Raw genomic sequence first — 18310 nt, forward strand, 5'->3', positions numbered from 1 at the left:
TTTTTACGAGTGAGATTTCGTAGATGGTTGAGTCCAAGGATGGCCGCTGCTGCTGCTGCGGGTATAAACAAGCCAGGGGCCGCCGCAGCAATGGAATCGGGTCCCCGATATAGTAGGGGCACCGCGGGGAACACAGTAAAGGTATACCATTGTGTTTGGGAGTAGAGAGAAATGTGCTATGATATTTATATTACTCTCACCATCGTCTTAGTCAACGTCAGGATGTGCCTCCGTGGCTGAGGCGCAGCGCAGCAACTCCACAATACGGATGGACGCACGCAGACGTAGCTAGCCAGCTAGAAAATAAGCAAACAAAAGACAGTACTAATAGTGAGAGTTATTATGTTTATGGGGCATAACAGTGTCTTGCAATAACGCGCATACACCAAACGTTGAAATATTTTCGAGAGCCTTGTTGTTGCGATCATTTTTGGCATATAGGCAAATGCCTTTGCTGGCTAGAACACAGCCAGCCAGAGAGCTCATGCCAGCTTGTGCGCTCTTATTATGTCTGATGGACTAAATTAGATAGCTAGCTCAAAAGAGACAAACAACCTGTAGATGACAAGGGACGATGTCACATTGAAAATGCTTATGGAGCAGTAATATTACGTGAATCATATTTTAGATATTTTAGCTGGAACTCGTTCATAAATCTCACATCTCTGCACCACAGACGTTGAGCTTATCATTAGCTAGTCTAATCGCCTACCATGCTATTTACTTTTAAGAGAGCATGGGATTTAAGTTCCTAGCACCGAGTGAAACAGCTCAGCTATTTATGTTATGCAGAAGGTTTAAATGAATGCTATGCTGCTCAACAACATGGGAATCAGCAAAGCGTTAAGCAGCTCTGAATTCTAAATTTGATTGTCAAATGTGCAAAGTGTTATTTTGATTGTGTGAGAAAGTATTAAGTCATTAATGCTTGCCTGCAGGTTCTAGAGTGTGGAGTCTGTGAAGACGTTTTTTCGCTCCAGGGGGAGAAGGTTCCGCGACTGCTGCTTTGTGGTCACACTGTCTGTCATGATTGCCTGACGCGGCTACCGTTGCATGGCAGGGCCGTGCGCTGCCCCTTCGACAGACAGGTCACAGAGCTGGGTGAGTCGCCTGTCCTTACAATAAGAACGCTATGAATAAAGATGTGTTCATAGAAGGTCAGACAAACTACACTGAAATTAACTGATATGTGTCATATTAACTAACGATGTGTTTGACACATGTGGGTTATTGTTTTTGTAGTAAACTGAATTTGTTATTTTATTTGCTGCTCATCAGGAGATTCAGGTGTTTGGGGTCTGAAGAAGAATTTTGCTTTGTTGGAGCTTTTGGAGAGGTTGCAAAATGGAGCCTCAAACCAGTCCGGTATTACTGAGGATGCGCTCAAGGAGATGGGTGAGGTAGGTAGCAAGACACTGCCATGTGGATCAGACAGTTTTAGGATTTGGATTTCCTCATTTGTTCTATGTACTTCTAGTTCTTCCAAGACATGCCTATTGTTGTCATACAGCAATGCCATGCAGTGCTATCATACCGGTACATCTCAAATATTTCCAAACTGCTATTGCAGTTTGTAGTGATCGTGTGTCAACCATTCTATGATGCAGCACGTTTGTTGCCAAACTTTACTTGTAGATCTGCTTCAGTGGTATCAGTGTTTGTTCCTACTACTCATCGAGTGTAGAGTGTATGTAAGAACAGTTACAAAATTATATGGATGTAATTGATTGATTGATTGATTGATAGATAGATATATTATTGTGTTCATTCCCAAAAGGAAATTGTTGTGTTACAGCAGCCATTAATAATATGAATATACATATCACACAAACATGATGACCTGAGATGAGATGAAAGGCATGCCCTCTAAATGCCTAACCTCCGCCCTGCGTCTGTTTTAGCGCATCATCCGCTGCGACGAGGACGAGAGCCACACAGCGTCCATGTACTGCACAGTGTGTGCCACGCACCTGTGCGCCGAGTGCTCTCTGCTCACACACTCCACGCGCACGCTGGCCAAACACCGGCGCGTGCCGCTGGAGGACAAGCCCCACGAACGCACGCTCTGCCCGCAGCACCAGGTGCACGCCATCGAGTTCGTCTGCCTGGAGGACGGCTGCCTGCCGGGACCCCTCATGTGCTGTGTCTGCAAGGAGTACGGCAAGCACCAGGGACATAAGGTACAGATCAGATCAAGGGTGTGGGCAGCTCTGTCACAGTAGGGAGTATAATAGTTATCATGAGGGGTCTGGATAGCAGAAGTCACATGATCTGTGAAGGGGAAAACACATGCATCCACAAGGTTACAGTTGTGCTCATAAGTTTACATACCCATGCTAAAGTTGACTATAAAGAGGAATAAAAAAATTCATCTTTTGTAAATTAATCTTAATGCCTTAATTATATTTATATTGTAAATAAATAAATGTTCTTCCTTAAAATGCAAGGGCCACAAGTATACATACCCCAATGTTAAATTTCCATAGAGGCAGGCTGATTTTTATATTTAAAGGCCAGTTATTTTATGGATCCAGGATACTGTGCATCCTGATAAAGTTCCTTTGGCCTTTGGAATTAAAATAGCCCCACATCACATGACAGAAGCGTGAAGTGTTGGACGCATTTGAAATTGAGACTGAGACTGCAAAGAGTGAAAAAAGTATGGTTGCAGAGTTTTAGTGAGACAAAAGGAGCTGTCTGTTGGGCATGTAAACTCTTCTTTAATCCTGAGTGGGTTTTTTCCTGGATAGCATGCAGTGTTGGAGGCTGAGGCTAACCAGATCCGTGCTTCCATCCTGGACATGGCACACTGCATCCGCACCTTCACGGAGGAGGTGTCCGAGTACTCCCGCAAGCTGGCCGGCATTGTCCAGCAGATAGAGGGGGGTGAGCAGGTGGTGGAGGACAGCATTGGCATGTCTCACACAGAACATGTAAGAAGTGTTCAAATAAATAAACAAGCAAATAAACTCTCAAACACAAACTCTTAATCTGTGAGAGCTGACGCATTTATACTAGTGCTGTCAAAACTGAAATGTAAATAAACTGCAATTATTTATATACATATAATATATACACACACATGTAGCTTTGTTCAGCCTTACAGTGAGACGCTAATTAGAGTTTTTGTATTTTGCAGTCATACAATCACTTGCATGTGGTTTCCTGTCAGGTTCCTGGCACGGCAGAGAGTGCTCGCTCGTGTGTGCGGGCATACTTCGCCGAGCTGCACGAGACCCTGTGTCGGCAGGAGGAGATGGCTCTGAGTGTGGTGGACGCTCACGTGCGTGAGCGCCTCATCTGGCTCCGGCAGCAGCAGGAGGACATGACCATCCTCCTGTCTCAGGTGTCCACAGCATGCCTGCACTGTGAGAAAACCCTGCAGCAGGTATAGTGCCAGTTCTCAAGTCTCATTTAACACTTAAAAAATAGGTAAAGATATTATGGTTTCTAGCATGTTTTCATTGGGATATAGTGTATATAAAAGGTAAGTGTTCTCCTGGTGTATGTATACACAGTATGTATGTGTCTGTAATCACGCAATGTCCCCCTTTAGGATGATTGCAGGGTGGTGTTGGCAAAGCAGGAAATAAATCGGCTACTGGAGACCTTACAGAAACAGCAGCAGCAGTTCACCGAGTTGGCCGACCATATCCAGCTAGACGCAGGCATTCCTGTTACCTTTACTAAGGTACATCAGCACCCTGCTCAGAGAATATCACAGTTGGAGAATGCCCTCATAATTCCAAACAGACATATAATGTCAAGACATGGAAATAAGAAGTTTTGGTGGAATTTTATAATCTTACCTTAAATTTAAGGCAGCTAAGTCTAAAGTCTTAACTAAAGCTAATTTGATGATGAGGCAAAATTTGCTACTAAAGCAATTTGTTGATTTAATATACCGGTAATGAGCAAGATCCTTAGCATCAGTGGATCAGCTCAGTGCTGCTAAACACCACATGACCGCTTTAGTTCATGCACGGGACTCCGCTCATTGAGTGACTTTGCTTTTTGCTTGTCGTTTAAATTAAGGCCCCTATATTCAGAGCCTGTATGATTGCTTTCTGAAGCACTGACAATGAATGCTGCAATACATCGTTGGCCAAATAATGATGATAACTTGCAAGGAGTAACAAGACCGTTTGTATTGATTGTATGGCAAAAATATAGCCCCATTAAGGAGATCAAGGTTAGGCTGCATGCTTGCCAGTAATCATCCTCATAAAAATACTTTCACCCTTCTAGGACAACCGTGTGCACATTGGGCCAAAGATGGAGATCCGTGTGGTCACTCTGGGCCTGGATGGTGCTGGGAAGACCACCATTCTCTTCAAGTTGAAGCACGATGAGTTCATGCAACCCATTCCCACCATAGGTAAACAAAATGGCCTGCTAGTGACCTGTTAATATTGAATGTATTATCACATTTGAATCAACATTAGAGTTTAGGTCTATAATGAGCAAGTATGCAAAGTCACCACCAACAACCACTCAGATGCCACTGATAAAATCTTGCAAATATGCAAATACCGGTAGGTGACCTGCTGTGATGTGGCTATTCTTACATTTTTTATGGGTGTAAAAAATACATAGTGTGTCTGTCTTTTACATGACCGTTTAGCATCAAAATAATTTCAGAATGATACCAAAAGTAGTTGCACATAAAAACATACTAGTGTTACATAATCAATAGCTGTTGCAGTATCTCTCACGCCACAGTCAAGGACTGAACCAGTAAAGGTGCAGAAAGGCTCCTAGCAATACAACAATTATATTGTTTTACATTATGTGTTAGCTGCATTTAACAGAGAAACACTGTGTGTGATTTGTCTTAAAGCAGCCTGATGTTTTGCCTTTTGGCTGTTAGGAAATGAGACGTAATGGCAGTTGCTAAATCTATGTACCGATTTCAACACATAAATGTTTTGTTTTCCTTCCCATTTCACCATACTCTTATTTGCAGGCCCTTACGGGCACACACAAATGTCATGTACTGCAGGTGTATGCCAATATGGCAAACATGCTGATCATGATGCAACCACTATTAAAGCCTTCACATAATGGATGAATAACTTGAGGAATCCCAATGCCTGCTTCCGATATGTAGGAGACTCCAGAATTACACAATTAAAGTAATGCATAGGGCTGCATTAAAATCTTACTGTTGTTCAGAGACTAACCATCTGATTTTTTTTAGTGAATTCTCTGCAACCCAAAACATCTTCTAGTCCTGGAGTTAGGTCCCACCATGTCTCTGGACTCTCTCTCTCTGACCGACAGCTTACTCTTTTCATGATACCATCTGCTCTGGTCTCCCCTTCATACAGGTTTTAACGTGGAAACAGTGGAGTACAAAAACCTCAAGTTCACCATTTGGGATGTAGGGGGGAAGCACAAACTTCGCCCCCTGTGGAAGCACTACTATCTGAACACCCAAGGTATGCCCCTTCCCCTCCCTCTCTCTCTCTTTAATCTTCCTGTCATTGTTTTTCATTGTTCATAGGTGTGGCTGTCTTATGTTCTGTAAATAGTTGAATAGGGATCTCAAAATAGTGGAACACACAGAGCCATGCTGGTTTCTGAAGCATCTACTTCAAGGGAAAGCACAATGAAATAAGCAAAAGAGAAGTCAAATAAATAAAAAAAGATGGCTTTATCTACATCACTGTAAGGATTTGTTGTAGGCATAGCTGTTAAACAGGAAACAGCAGGTTAATAGATCACTTATCGTGCGTGTGCGTGTGTGTGTGTGTGTGTGTGTGTGTAGCGGTGGTGTTTGTTATCGACAGCTGTCACAGAGATAGGCTGATGGAGTCCCATAGTGAGCTGGCCAAGCTGCTTACAGAGAAGGAACTGCGAGATGCACTACTGCTCATCTTTGCCAACAAACAGGTGAGAGGACGACAAATTGTTTCAAAGGAATAGATCAGCCTGTAGGTTTATTGGTTCAAGGTTTTATGCTCTCTAATGACTACTACTATCATTTCAGTCTGCCCAAGCATTTGTCGTCTTGAATGTACATATCTGACAGTGGGAAAATGAAATTGAAGTATAATATTCCACTTTGTTTGTTGTTGTGCAGGATGTGGCAGGCGCCGTGTCTGTGGAGGAGATGACTGAGCTGCTGAGTTTACACAAACTGTGCTGCGGCCGCAGCTGGCACATCCAGGGCTGCGACGCGCGCAGCGGCCTCGGCCTCCACGAGGGTCTCGACTGGCTCTCCAGGCAGCTGGTGGCAGCCGGTGTGCTGGACGTCGCCTGAGGACAGACCCTTTTGACCTGACTTCAGACTACCCCCCCCCCCCCCCCCCTTTACTTGTAGTGATATCCACAACCATCCAATAGCCATGAGAAATCATCCAGCATTCACACAATCCCAGTAGACGCCTTCACTTCCTGTAAGCATCACAAGACCGTCAACCCTCCTCACTCATCCTCATCCTCCACTGTTAGTCACTTAATATTACTCACCATTCCAAGAAAAAAAGTAAGAAAAAAAAAATCACACCAAATCCATCCTCTCCAAACACCTGAGAGTGTTTCTCCAATCCAATGCAATTCCGGTGATCTGCCTGAGAAACTGTAAATGTTGAATGATGGCAGTTACGATGCTCCCGGTCTTTTGAAGCTTCCTCATCATCTTATTCAGTAGAGCTCTCCGAGTAGATTTGGATGTCGTTATATACAGCCCCAACTCTACTGACCCAACCCAGGCCTGGTCGGGAGGCTGAGGACAGAGGAAGGAACCAAACTGGCCTGCCATCGTGGTTCTTCTCAGCCAAATCTCCAGTGCCCACAACATGTCGCCCTCCACTGGATCTATTGAACTTTGTGCTTGGCTAGTGCTTACTCCTCATTATGATGTTGCTGGATGTGTGCACATGAAGCTGCCCTGTTAGCTCCGCCTTCGACCCGTCTACATGGAGAAGAGTAATTATTCACGTCCCTCGTGTCCTTTTTAAAATGTGAACGTCATGAGGTTTAACTGCTGGGCTGTTTTATTGTTGCTATTCCTCTGTGTATAGTAGTAACTTTGGCTATACGCTGCTACTGCTAGTCTTACATTAGTTGGTTACTCTCCCAGCCCTTCAAGATATGGCATAAATACACTTATTGCTCATCCAGCTATCAATACGGTCATAAACAGACATTTTTGTGTCGGTTCTGTGTATTACAGCATAACCAGTTGTCTCTACTAAGTATAAAACCTCGTAGTTCAGCTCTGTAATTCAGTGTTGACCAGAATCCAGCACTTTGTTGTACCTTTATCATAGCTTAGCCGCTGAGCTGTTGGCATCTGTGTAGTGTTATGGCTGTGCTTAAGACGAGGGTCTGATGTGTCAGATCAGTAGATCTCAAAGCAATTTCAGTGGGCGGACAGGTCCGACCACATTAAATGAATACGCAGTCTGTGAAAATCAGACTAGGCAAATGTTTCTCATTCTACTATGATTGACTCTTAAGATTGATTGATTATGAAAGTGTTACTTATGTCTTGGATTAATGACCTATTAATGAATTAATGTGAATTCCTAAGGCCTGTTATTCAAAGTGGTTGTCTTCAGATAATCGTTGACTTCTCCGTGCCTCAAACGTCCAGCTTGAGACAAGCTGGAGAAGCACCTGTCTGCTCCTCATTGCCAAATCAGCAGCATAACCTCTGTCTGAGCAATGAACAAAGAGCTACATGTAACACCCTCCATATTTAAGGTCTTTGTAATATTTTTATTAATATTATTGAATTTTTAAGTTGAACACCTTTAGCGGGTGCAGGTTACTATTCCCTTGCAATGTGTTAGTTGAATTAATGGGTTTGTTACAAAGATGCAGGTTACTGAAAATGCTATTTATGTTGTTCTGTATGTACTAAGTTGTTGTGGTACATATGGGTGTGATGTATGCAGCTGTGGGAGGAAGTAACTGCAGATGTTGGGTCAATTCACCTGTAGGTTCTCCTTAATCTAGTCATATGGAGAGGATACAAATCTGAGCAGATATGGCCAGTTTCCCATTTTTTTTTCCTCAGTCAAATACTAGGCTTAATCCATATTTGGGAATCTCGCCCTTAATCTCCTCTGCGCTGATTTTGTTAGTGTGTCCTGAAAACATAGCAATGCCTGTGACGCATACCCCACTCCGCTGTGGGGAGACTTATCCTCTCATTCTCTCTTGGCTGTGCGATGTGTAGGTCATGAGCATGTGTGAAAATAGACTCTAAAATCTCAGCCCCCAGCCCCATACAGTTTGGCCAATCTGATTTCTTTCCTCACACGAGTTCTGGGAACTTGTGAAGCACAGCACACATCAACACATTTGTAACTTGTGAACTTTGATGGCTTTTGTATGACTTCATAAGTTGTGTAATGCTATTAAAAAAACTAGCTCATGGTTGTGTGGCCCATTTAATTTTCTACACCCATGCAGTAATACACGTTACACCCACTTACATACACAATACTTTTTATTGTACATTTTAAAAAAAGCCTCCGATGATTCCCTTGTTAAGAGTTTACTTGATGGTGATGTTAATGATGCTGATGTCCTCATACGGTTTGTCTGTTTTGGGGTTGACCTTTACATTGGAGATCCTCTGAACCACCTCCATCCCTTTCGTACACCTCCCAAAGACCGTGTGCTTGTTGTCCAGCCATGGCTAAAAACAAACACACAATGACCAAATGAAATAGGGTGTACAATATAACACTAATATAGATGACAAATACGTCCGGTCAGTTGAACCTAATCAAAAATGCATGCTAGAATGCAGAGTCAGGAAGAGGTGTTACCGTGGGAACAACAGTGACGAAGAACTGGGATCCATTGGTGCCGGGACCTGCGTTGGCCATACTCAGCGTGTACGGCCGGTCGTGGCGTAGCGTGGCATGGAACTCGTCCTCAAACTCACCACCCCAGATGCTCTCACCACCCATGCCTGTGCCCGTCGGATCACCCGTCTGGATCATAAACCCCTGGAAAACAAAGACAGCCAGATGGCACTTTCAGATACAAAGCGACTACTGTTTTGTGCTGGGGTGAGGGCAAAATAGTACAAGCGGTCACCATGAGCCACCGTCAGAGTTCAAGGAACTTCAGAATGCGATGCCTCTGACGTGTTGTATATGAAAACACATTTCACTCTCTGATAGTGCAGTGATGCCTACACTTACTTTAATGACTCTGTGGAATATGTGTCCATTGAAGTAGCCATTCCTGCTGTGCACACAGAAATTCTCCACCGTTTTGGGGCACCTGAGGAAAAAAACTAAATGTAACACTTGGAAACAGTCACACACACACACACACACACACTCTACAATCTAAAGGTAAATACTACAGGTGACAATTCCTTCAAAGCAGGAAACAAATGTGTTAACTAAAGTAAAGTTTAACCAGAGACTTTCAAATGAGGAGACACCGCACTCAAAAAATCCTCCAAAGAAATGCATGGGGTTAGTTTGTAATGCCAATATGGCAGTTGCCCCTTCTGCGGCAATAAAGTCGACATGTGAATTCATTGTGCCAATCATGTGGTATGTTGTGAATATATCGTGGCAATCATGTGTTGTGATCTCGCCGCTGGAGCAAGGTTGGAGTCGTGAAGCTTTTCGCACATGCATGTCTGCTGAAACAGATGCCCGATAAGTGCCCAAAAAGCTGCCGAGTGGAGGGAGGGAGGGAAGGAAGGAGTTTAACTATGAAGGCTGCACCAAGCGAACTGTGTAGTGTCTGGTATAAGGGCTTACTCCACAGGGAAGAGTTTGATGTGGACGTCTCCCATGGTGGTGTGGATGATTGCGCTGTCCGACACCCTCTTTGGTCCTTCGGCCTGGGTAGCGGCCATCACCTCCTCCTTAGAGGGCTTCTCGTTAAAGATGTCTCGATCAGAGTCGGCGCTCTTGGTGTCCTCCGGCTCCCGCTTTGTGAACTGTGGTGGAACCAAAACGAGAATGTTCAAAAGACTGTCAGACTGACATCAAAGCCTCACCGAGACAATCAGGTCATGACTACAATGCACTGCACAGAGAACCAGATGGCTTTGTCTCGCTCACCAAATAAAAGCGGTTCTTCTTGAAGGCAGTGCAGAAGATGGTAGGGTCAGGCTCATCGCTTTGGAGTGCGGGGTTATCAGAGGCCTTCATCTCAACAGTGGGGGCAGCTCTGGCAGCCTTGGAGACCCCCTGAAAGAGGCTAAGCTGCACCACGCGGATGTTCTCTAGCTTGCCCAGGATACGAACACATCTATGAAAGATGCAAGGAAACAGGGTCAGAATATGCTCACGGCTATTGCCGAGATGCTCATCTCTGCTTGGGATGCTGATGGAATGGATGTATTTTTAACGCAAACTTTTAACACAATATTAGTACTTAACCATTGTACTAAATCAAATTTCCTCAATGTAGCTTTACAAAGTATATCTCTCCTGTATATTCTGAGACATAATATGGATAATGGAGACATAAAATGGATCAGACATTTCTAATCCTTGTGCCTCACCTGTTGGTTTCCACATTGATGACCTTGATGCCCAGCATTGTACCGTAGAGCACAAAGTGTCCCGTCTCATCAAAGATGATGTTGGTTAGGCGGATGCCATCAACCTTCCCCAGCTCCCGCTCCACAGCCATTCGTCGCCCAAACTCCATATCAGGGAGCTGCTGCCGCATCTGCTGCAGTTCTGTAAACATCTGCAGAAAAGTAAAGGACGCCATCAGGCACAGTTTTATACATGATACAAAAGGCCTAGGCAGAGATATTATGTGACATCAGTCACATCCATGGTGATATACCTAAAGCTAGCCAAGGCCTACTTCCAGTGAAGGTAAAAAATCTTTTTACACTTTTGCTTGTGCTGAGCAGGAATCACAGTCTCTGTGCTCCAATGTATAATTCACTGGGGCAGAACCTAAAACCCACATACATTTCTTACCATCTCACCACCCTCTCACTCAATCTCTTTCGTTTGCCCACTCACAAAAGTGCTGGCAACTTCTTACGTAAATGAGAGAATATAATATCCAGCAGGCTGGACTTACTGTTAATGATTCGTCAAACACCCTCATCAGCTTCCCAGTCAGGAAGCGAAAGATCCTGACCTTCCTGTCTGTGGCAATGGTGGCCATTTTCTTGCCGTCCGTGGAAAAGGTCAAGCTGGTGGGGTAGGTTTTGTGCTTTGCAAACTCATACAGGTCAGTGTCTGTCTTGTACTCCCACTGAACATGTCTGGGGAACTTGAACTCTCTGGGCAGCCCAGTCCAGTACTCCACCATGCCAGTCTTGTCCGCAGACACAATGACATGGAACTTGGCGTTCAGCCGAATCTGAGAGAGGGGGGCAGAGTGCATCTTTTCGAATGTGTGAAGCGGCTGGTTGCCGCCACGGCCGTCGTAAACGAATATTTTTCCAGTGGATTTCTCAGAGCAGGCCACGGTGGATATGGCGTCCCCAGGGTTGTAGATCCACTCACACTGGCCAGGATGAAAACTAGTGAGGATTGAAGAGACAGCATGAAGAATGAGATTAGGTTGACCATGGCGGCACATACCCACTTCACATGCATAACAACACATAATCTTAATTAAAACAAATGAGTGAAACATACTCTAGTTTCAGCATATTGATCATGTCAAAGTTGACAACATCAAAGACCTTCATGGCCTGGTCATCTCCAACCGAACAGAGCAGAGCACCTTCTGCACTGACCGATATACACTCCACCACCCCTAAAAGATGAAACGGCAACACAGGGTCAAGACTGATTCTGTAGTGACAAATACAGTAACTTACAGTACAGTAACACACAGCCTATTTTATGGTTAGGCATACCAAGGTGACTGCGGAAGTGTTTGACAAACTCAATCCCCTCATCCTCCTTCTTCTTCCAGAACTTCACGTGTCCATCCTGACTGGCTGTTATAATGAAATCAGTTCTGCAAGAGATATCGCCAAATGTTACTAGAAAGCCAACAAGATCAACAAGGGTTGTATGCTGCACATACAACTAACCCTAACTACGAACCATCATTATAGACTTACTAACTTAGCCTAGTAGATACTTAAATAGGACTTTTATCGTATGCAGTATGCATCATGTGTAATGTAAGCACATACACCTACTTTGTGCAGACAATGTATGTAATCACATCTCTGTGCATGTAGCTCCGTTCATACATGCTGGCTGACGGCAGATTGTCCAGGTAAACGCGCTCATACTCCAAAACTAGAACAGAGTTCAATTCACATTAAAACAATGACCACTAATTTAGCAGTTCTGATCAAGCTATGTCACATAAAGCAAGGATGAGGCAAGTTGATACCAAGTTTGAAACTTGTGTGGAAACCAGCTAACGTTGCTTAGCACATGGCTAACATTAAGTTAGGCTAACGTTACTCCGCATCCTCTTCGGAAGTGCAGTAGAGTACCTTTTCTTTTCTTTGTTTTTGCTGCCTCAGAAGGCATAGGTCCAATCCACTCATCCTCCCCAGCTTCATCTTCTTCTAATTTTCGTTTATTTTCTGATGCGGCACATTCTGTATCGGAGGCCATTATTTACTACTCTCCCGACTCTCCCTTGTTCCTAATGTTGTTGGCGGCGTATACAACACATTGGTGATCATGTGCGCCACCTATTGCCAGGGAGTAACCCTCACACCCCGAGATGAGTAACTCATCCAGTTGTTTTATTTTATGCAACAAAATGTATACCACAGTATTTAAGCAAGATAGAGCAATCATCAAACTTGATGTCATGTGCAACGAGTATGGTTATGGTTTTATGATTTAACAGATGCTTTTGTCCAAAGCGACTTACAATAAAAACAATACAATAAATAAAATTTAACAGTGAACAATTTTAAATTGTTGGTAAGACTACATTAACAAAAATAGCAATAATAAACAATAATGTCAATGCAATATAAATGATCAATAGCCTAATGAAAATAAACAATTACCATAATATACAAACCGTTTTCATAAGAACCACTTGATTTATGAAGTGTATGCTGAACAGATGTCTTTAGACACCTCTTGAAAGACCCAAAACTATCACAGGAACGGGGAGCACTGGGCAGCTCATTCCACCTATGAGGAACCATTAAGGAAAAGTGTCTTGAATTTTACCTAGAGTTTATGGCTGGTCGACACAAAAGACGCAGAAGACTGCAGTGGGCAATTGGGGATGTAGAGCTGGATCATAGAATTGAAATAGCAAGGAGCAGATCCAGTAAGTGTCCTATAGGCCAAGGTGAGAGATTTAAATGTTATTCTGGCCACTATAGGGAGCCAATGAAGAGTAACTAGGAGAGGAGTTACATTTGTCCTCTTTGGCTGATTGAAGACTAGGTGTGCTGCAGCATTCTGAATCAGTTGTAAGGATGTATGTACGCATGGAAATTACTGGAATGGTACGAGCAAATTTTTATTTACCTCTTGATACAAAACATGGAAATACACACCCACACAAGTTTTCACAGAAAAAAAGAATATGAGAGTGGGGGTTTACAACAAATCTTGTCACCTTTGTCTTTGTCAATCATGATGGAAAAAGTCAGTGGAATTTACACTGTGGATGTTGTCTGCCTGTTTTGAGGTGTTACAGACTTGATCTCTGGTCTAAAAAAAAAGGATCCAAATCACAAATCAAGGTTGGAGTTGTATGTTGGGGTCGGGGAGTGTGTGTATTTGGTACACACATGTACATACATACAAATACAGTGTCTGAGTCTGTCAATCAGTGCCCGAGGAAGATGTAGAACTATCAGATGAGGACTCTTCCTTTGACTTGTGTTTTTTCTTGTGTCGCTTCTCCTTCTCGTGTTTCTTTTTGTCTTTCTTCTTGTGGCTTTTGCTTTTCTTGTGCTTATGCTTTTGCCCCTCCTCTTCCTCATCTTCCTCACTTGATGAATATGACCTGGGTGCACAAACAAAAAAAGACCATCCCATCTCCATTCATACAAAGCAGTGTTTGACCATAGCCAATATGTGATGGAGCTGAGCAATACCTTAAAGATCTACCTACCAAAACTGAATAATCACTATGAAGTTGTGAAGGTACTTAAAGTTAATTTCATGAAGATCATTGTGTCATTTAAAACTGCTCCAAATTCAATGTTTGAATACTGATGTTCTTTGTACACATAACATTTCTGAACATGGTTTTTGAAATATGGTATTTGAAATGTGCCAATATAAAAATACATTCTTAATGGATATATCAACCAGTGTTTGTATGTGTGATGTGTTGTATTTGTTAATACATCTACAGTTGATTATCATACCTCTTCTTTGCCTTTTTGTGGGACCTCTCTCTGCTCTTCTTTTTATGGCGTTTCCTTTCATCATCTGAACCTGAGTAGCCATGCATGCCAAATGATTAAAACTCTTTGCAAGTGACAATGAACAATTAGTAAAGTAATACTTGCAGACACATAGCAAAGGCCAAAGTGTTTGCACCAGTTCTATGATTTATAAAATAAACTCTGGAGCACAACAAATACCAAACACATTACAGAACCAAACTGTATGATAACCAAACAGAGACAAATCACAGACTTTCACACTTTTAAATCCAGAATGTTCAAACCATTCCCATCGGATCCTGCTGACTGTTTTGCCCTACTCACTATTTTTGACTGTCCCAGAGGTTTATGTAGTGTTGCATATGGTAACTTTCACAGTACTTTCTCACTATTTTTCCCATGGAGCCTACAGTCCACTTTGCTTTCCCCAAAAACAAGCCTATCAGGCATGGAGAGGGAACCTGATTCGCTGACCACAGCAGACACTGACCTCGAGAGCGAGAGGGTCTGCTGGGCTTCTCCCTGCGTTGCGCGGTCTGCTCCTCAACCTCACTCTCCTCTGTGCTGGTGCTGCTCACGTCCAACACAATATCCTTCCCCGGATCCACACGCAGGAAGTTGCGGCACTCAAATGTCAGATGTCCCGCTGAAAAGACACAAAAGAAAATCAAATAGAACCCACACTCAGCTTTCCCAACAAAAAGTCCCTTAAAAAAGCATACACTGTATAAGACCACGAGAAGCAAGTAAAGGATACTTACGATATCCACATCTTTTACAGCCAGCTCTAATGTCCTTATTTGCACCTATCAGTGGTGTAGATCAATAGTTATGCAACAATATATATATATATATATATATATATATATATATATATATATATATATATATATATATATATATACACACACACACACACACACACACACACACACACACACACACACACAACTTAGGCTGTTTTATATCTTCAATACTCCAAACAATAATCTGGTAACTACATACAATAAACGTTGTGCTGCACTGGGAGATTGATTTATAAAATAACTATGCCACATACCAAACATAGGTCTGAGACATACTATTCAAGTGGTAGTAAAGTTTACGTTCAATCAAGGTCCTTATGTTGTCACTCAGCTAACATGAAGCTCTAAAGTAAACCATTATATATCTGTATTACTGATGCATGACATGAATTTCCCGTCATCTATACCAATATTATTTTCTAACACTGGTTACACATCGCTATCAGCTAGTAAAGGCAATCTATGCAAACATTTCAGAAGCTAATCGGAGCTCAATTATGTTAGCCAGCTAGCTTATAGGCAACCGCTAATAACACAAGGGATAAGCCATACCGAACTAGCAACCTTATACTTAAATAGCCCATTTAAACACTTTAAACGGTCTTAAAAATACAATATCCCTTTATGCAAGTTTAAAAATGTAAAAAGTTTACCTGGCTGGGCCATAACTGTACTTTATGTACAACTGTAACACTTTAAACTGGACGCTGACGTTTTCACGTCTGAGCTACGAACTCAGAACTTTTGAATTGTCCATCATCTATTGTGGTCCGGGGTGAAACAAAGAGTCATAGCCCTTCCTTTACTGTCTATGATCATAGCAGGCTGTACAAACCCAGTTCATGACCCACGTAGGTTAATTTTTGCCCATTGGTATTTAAAAATATATATGCATATATAAAACTGTAGAAACTGTTATTTTGGTGGATATTTCAAGAAATGCAGTCAGACCATGACTGCTGTTGTTTATATTCCACTGCAGCAGGGGGCAGAGAATCAGAGCAGAATTTTGCCATTTTTAAGCGACTTTAACGAGGAAGACATAAAACATGGCGCTACGGATATTTTGTTTTGTGTAAGCAAATAAAAATAATTTAAAACAACAGAATACTGTGCGTCTAAGTTTGAGTTACACTAACGCGAAAGTAAAGCTTATGCTGTGTAATCTAACAACCAATACACTGTACGTGGTACATCTTGCAAAATGAGTAACATATACATTCAAGAGCCACCAACAAATGGCAAGGTAGGCTTCAATCTATATGTTTCAAAGCTCTTCTTAAATGAACAGGTTAGGGGGGTTACAGGGGAAACTAGCTATGAATAGTTATTTCAAAATTAAATCTCGATATCTGTCCAAGATCCAATCATAACAAATAACTTCCTGTAGGTTTTGATTAAGACATCAGCTGGAGACATCGATGTGGAGCTATGGTCTAAAGAAGCACCAAAAGCTTGTCGGAATTTCGTTCAGCTTTGTATGGAAGGTAAATTATTCTGCCGATTATCACATAAACATATGAGATAGATTCAATCTACGTCTTATTCACTTGAGCTTCAATGACACTACATTGATATATTGTGCTGTTCATGCCACCATCAGCATCACCGAAACATATTTTGTGTCAGTGTATTCTGCCAACTGCATCTCAAAGGATTTCATCCTCACAGGTTACTATGATGGTACCATATTTCATCGGGTTGTACCAGAGTTCATTATCCAGGGTGGTGATCCCACAGGCACAGGGTCTGGGGGAGAGTCTATATTTGGGCGCCCTTTTAAGGTACATCTTCGTCTTTCATCTTCAAGTAACATCCAATATCTTGCTCCAACTTCAGGAAATATTTGTCATATTGTCAGTGTTACAGTTATGCATCATTAAAATATTCCAAATATGTTTGAAAGGATGCCTTTTAAAAATAAATAAAAAAAACCCTGCATTATTAGTATCATAAGTTTAGCTCAGCAGTGTGTGTGTGTGTGTGTGTGTGTGTGTGTGTGTGTGTGTGTATGTATGTGTATGTGTGTGTATGTGTGTGTGTATGTGTGTGAGTGAGAGAGAGATACACAAGGCAAAAAGAAAAACAAACTGTGTTTAAGCTGCAGATTTAGTGACACTGTTTTGGGTTTGTTCTCTCTAGGATGAGTTCCATTCCAGACTGCGCTTCAACCGGCGAGGGCTGGTTGCCATGGCAAACGCTGGGCCTCATGATAATGGCAGCCAGTTCTTTTTCACTCTGGCTCGAGCTGATGAGCTCAACAACAAGCACACTATATTTGGAAAGGTAATATGCTCTCATGATCTTACTTGAAAGATATTCTCCCCCTGCAGTGCACAAACTTAATGTTGCTGATTTCTGTTTGCAGACCTAAGCCAAGAATGCATTTTGATACACATGAGCATTCTAGTGTGTGTAAAATAAAGAATCGCATAACTCTGTATAGTCTCAAACTCAAGATTGATGAGTGATTGGTTTGATGCAGGTTGCTGGTGATACAGTCTATAACCTGTTGCGGCTAGCTGAGGTGGAATGTGACTCAGATGAGAGACCGTTGAATCCACATAAGATTCGTTCCACAGAGGTAAGATGGAGACCTGTGGGGCTTTGCGGGGTTAATTTCATGGACTATAGAAGTGTTGATGCTCAGCAGCACCCCTCCAAATTACCCACAGGTTCTACACTCACCCTTTGATGACATCATTCCACGTGAAAGCAAAAAACATAAGAAGGACCACTCCAAAGAAGAAGGAAAGAAATCTCAGTCCAAAGCAACCAAGTATGAACCCTTTGTCCTTCCCCTTCCTCCACATCTTATAAAATCCTACTGCGAATGTGCCGCAGATAACAGTCATCCCACCAGTTGGAAAATTACAGCTAGTAGGTGCAGTGTTTTACTTTAGTGGTTTAGTTTACTGTAGCCATTTTTTGGACCAAACAGTTCTTAGAACTACTAACTGGAGAGGCTACCCCTAGAACTACACAGTTCCTAGAGCTTTTTTGTTCTGTTTGCACCAGCACCGCCAGTAGGAATGGCAACATAACGGAGACATTAATGGATCGCTCACTGATGGTAGACCAAAACATTGCACATACATTTGTTTGGCCTTCTCCCTTAGATTTTTTAAAGTGAGAAATGGACACTGCAATAAAAAAGTGTTATTAAGACGGTAATGCCCTCTATTTGTCTCCTCTTCCAGGA

General features: G+C 42.4%; 4 protein-coding genes across 5 annotated transcripts in view; 2 read left to right on the forward strand and 2 right to left on the reverse strand.

Moving 5' to 3' along the window:
- Nucleotides 1-32: 32 nt before the first annotated feature.
- On the forward strand, nucleotides 33-8391 carry trim23 (tripartite motif containing 23). 2 transcript variants are annotated; one of them, XM_042081566.1, is made up of 11 exons: nucleotides 33-141; nucleotides 939-1101; nucleotides 1279-1400; nucleotides 1902-2180; nucleotides 2751-2933; nucleotides 3140-3388; nucleotides 3557-3691; nucleotides 4249-4378; nucleotides 5331-5441; nucleotides 5771-5895; nucleotides 6086-8391. In XM_042081566.1, exons 1-11 carry the CDS (start codon nucleotides 40-42, stop codon nucleotides 6263-6265), a joined length of 1779 nt encoding a protein of 592 aa, XP_041937500.1. In that variant the 5' UTR covers nucleotides 33-39; the 3' UTR covers nucleotides 6266-8391. The 2 variants fall into 2 exon arrangements, with proteins under 2 accessions (XP_041937500.1, XP_041937501.1); XM_042081567.1 differs by having other exon boundaries at nucleotides 3173-3388.
- Nucleotides 8392-8446: 55 nt separating this feature from the next.
- Nucleotides 8447-12616, reverse strand: ppwd1 (peptidylprolyl isomerase domain and WD repeat containing 1). Its single transcript, XM_042081561.1, has 11 exons — nucleotides 12425-12616; nucleotides 12119-12221; nucleotides 11828-11931; nucleotides 11604-11724; nucleotides 11038-11485; nucleotides 10499-10689; nucleotides 10053-10242; nucleotides 9747-9928; nucleotides 9171-9252; nucleotides 8790-8972; nucleotides 8447-8656 (listed from the first exon to the last, which is right to left on the reverse strand). Exons 1-11 carry the CDS (start codon nucleotides 12546-12548, stop codon nucleotides 8513-8515), a joined length of 1872 nt encoding a protein of 623 aa, XP_041937495.1. The 5' UTR covers nucleotides 12549-12616; the 3' UTR covers nucleotides 8447-8512.
- A 785-nt stretch (nucleotides 12617-13401) lies between these two features.
- On the reverse strand, nucleotides 13402-15877 carry srek1ip1 (SREK1-interacting protein 1). Its single transcript, XM_042081613.1, has 5 exons — nucleotides 15762-15877; nucleotides 15064-15108; nucleotides 14793-14948; nucleotides 14282-14351; nucleotides 13402-13914 (listed from the first exon to the last, which is right to left on the reverse strand). Exons 1-5 carry the CDS (start codon nucleotides 15772-15774, stop codon nucleotides 13731-13733), a joined length of 468 nt encoding a protein of 155 aa, XP_041937547.1. The 5' UTR covers nucleotides 15775-15877; the 3' UTR covers nucleotides 13402-13730.
- A 248-nt stretch (nucleotides 15878-16125) lies between these two features.
- cwc27 (CWC27 spliceosome associated cyclophilin) overlaps nucleotides 16126-18310 on the forward strand; it is a 36979-nt gene continuing 34794 nt past the window's right edge. The window contains exons 1-7 of the mRNA XM_042081581.1: nucleotides 16126-16354; nucleotides 16499-16595; nucleotides 16780-16892; nucleotides 17251-17394; nucleotides 17594-17692; nucleotides 17784-17887; nucleotides 18309-18310. The exon at nucleotides 18309-18310 is cut by the window's right edge and continues 68 nt beyond it. Coding sequence (XP_041937515.1) covers nucleotides 16313-16354; nucleotides 16499-16595; nucleotides 16780-16892; nucleotides 17251-17394; nucleotides 17594-17692; nucleotides 17784-17887; nucleotides 18309-18310 — 601 coding nt within the window. The 5' untranslated portion in view covers nucleotides 16126-16312. The remainder of the gene's footprint in view (nucleotides 16355-16498; nucleotides 16596-16779; nucleotides 16893-17250; nucleotides 17395-17593; nucleotides 17693-17783; nucleotides 17888-18308) is intronic.

Source organism: Alosa sapidissima, chromosome 23 (genome assembly GCF_018492685.1).
Source record: "Alosa sapidissima isolate fAloSap1 chromosome 23, fAloSap1.pri, whole genome shotgun sequence".
Classification (NCBI taxonomy): domain Eukaryota; kingdom Metazoa; phylum Chordata; class Actinopteri; order Clupeiformes; family Clupeidae; genus Alosa; species Alosa sapidissima.

Excerpts from the sequence above, each read along its gene's own strand:
- trim23 (XM_042081566.1), top strand. The coding sequence starts at position 40 with ATGGCCGCTGCTGCTGCTGCGGGTATAAACAAGCCAGGGGCCGCCGCA. Across the intron at positions 4,379-5,330 it reads GCAACCCATTCCCACCATAG|GTTTTAACGTGGAAACAGTG; the intron begins GTAAACAAAATG and ends CCCTTCATACAG. Across the intron at positions 5,442-5,770 it reads CTACTATCTGAACACCCAAG|CGGTGGTGTTTGTTATCGAC; the intron begins GTATGCCCCTTC and ends GTGTGTGTGTAG.
- ppwd1 (XM_042081561.1), bottom strand. The coding sequence starts at position 12,548 with ATGGCCTCCGATACAGAATGTGCCGCATCAGAAAATAAACGAAAATTA. Across the intron at positions 11,932-12,118 it reads ACATACATTGTCTGCACAAA|AACTGATTTCATTATAACAG; the intron begins GTAGGTGTATGT and ends TATCTCTTGCAG. Across the intron at positions 11,486-11,603 it reads ATCAATATGCTGAAACTAGA|TTTTCATCCTGGCCAGTGTG; the intron begins GTATGTTTCACT and ends AATCCTCACTAG.
- srek1ip1 (XM_042081613.1), bottom strand. Across the intron at positions 14,352-14,792 it reads CAGACCCTCTCGCTCTCGAG|GTTCAGATGATGAAAGGAAA; the intron begins GTCAGTGTCTGC and ends ATGGCTACTCAG. Across the intron at positions 13,915-14,281 it reads CACAAAAAGGCAAAGAAGAG|GTCATATTCATCAAGTGAGG; the intron begins GTATGATAATCA and ends TTGTGCACCCAG.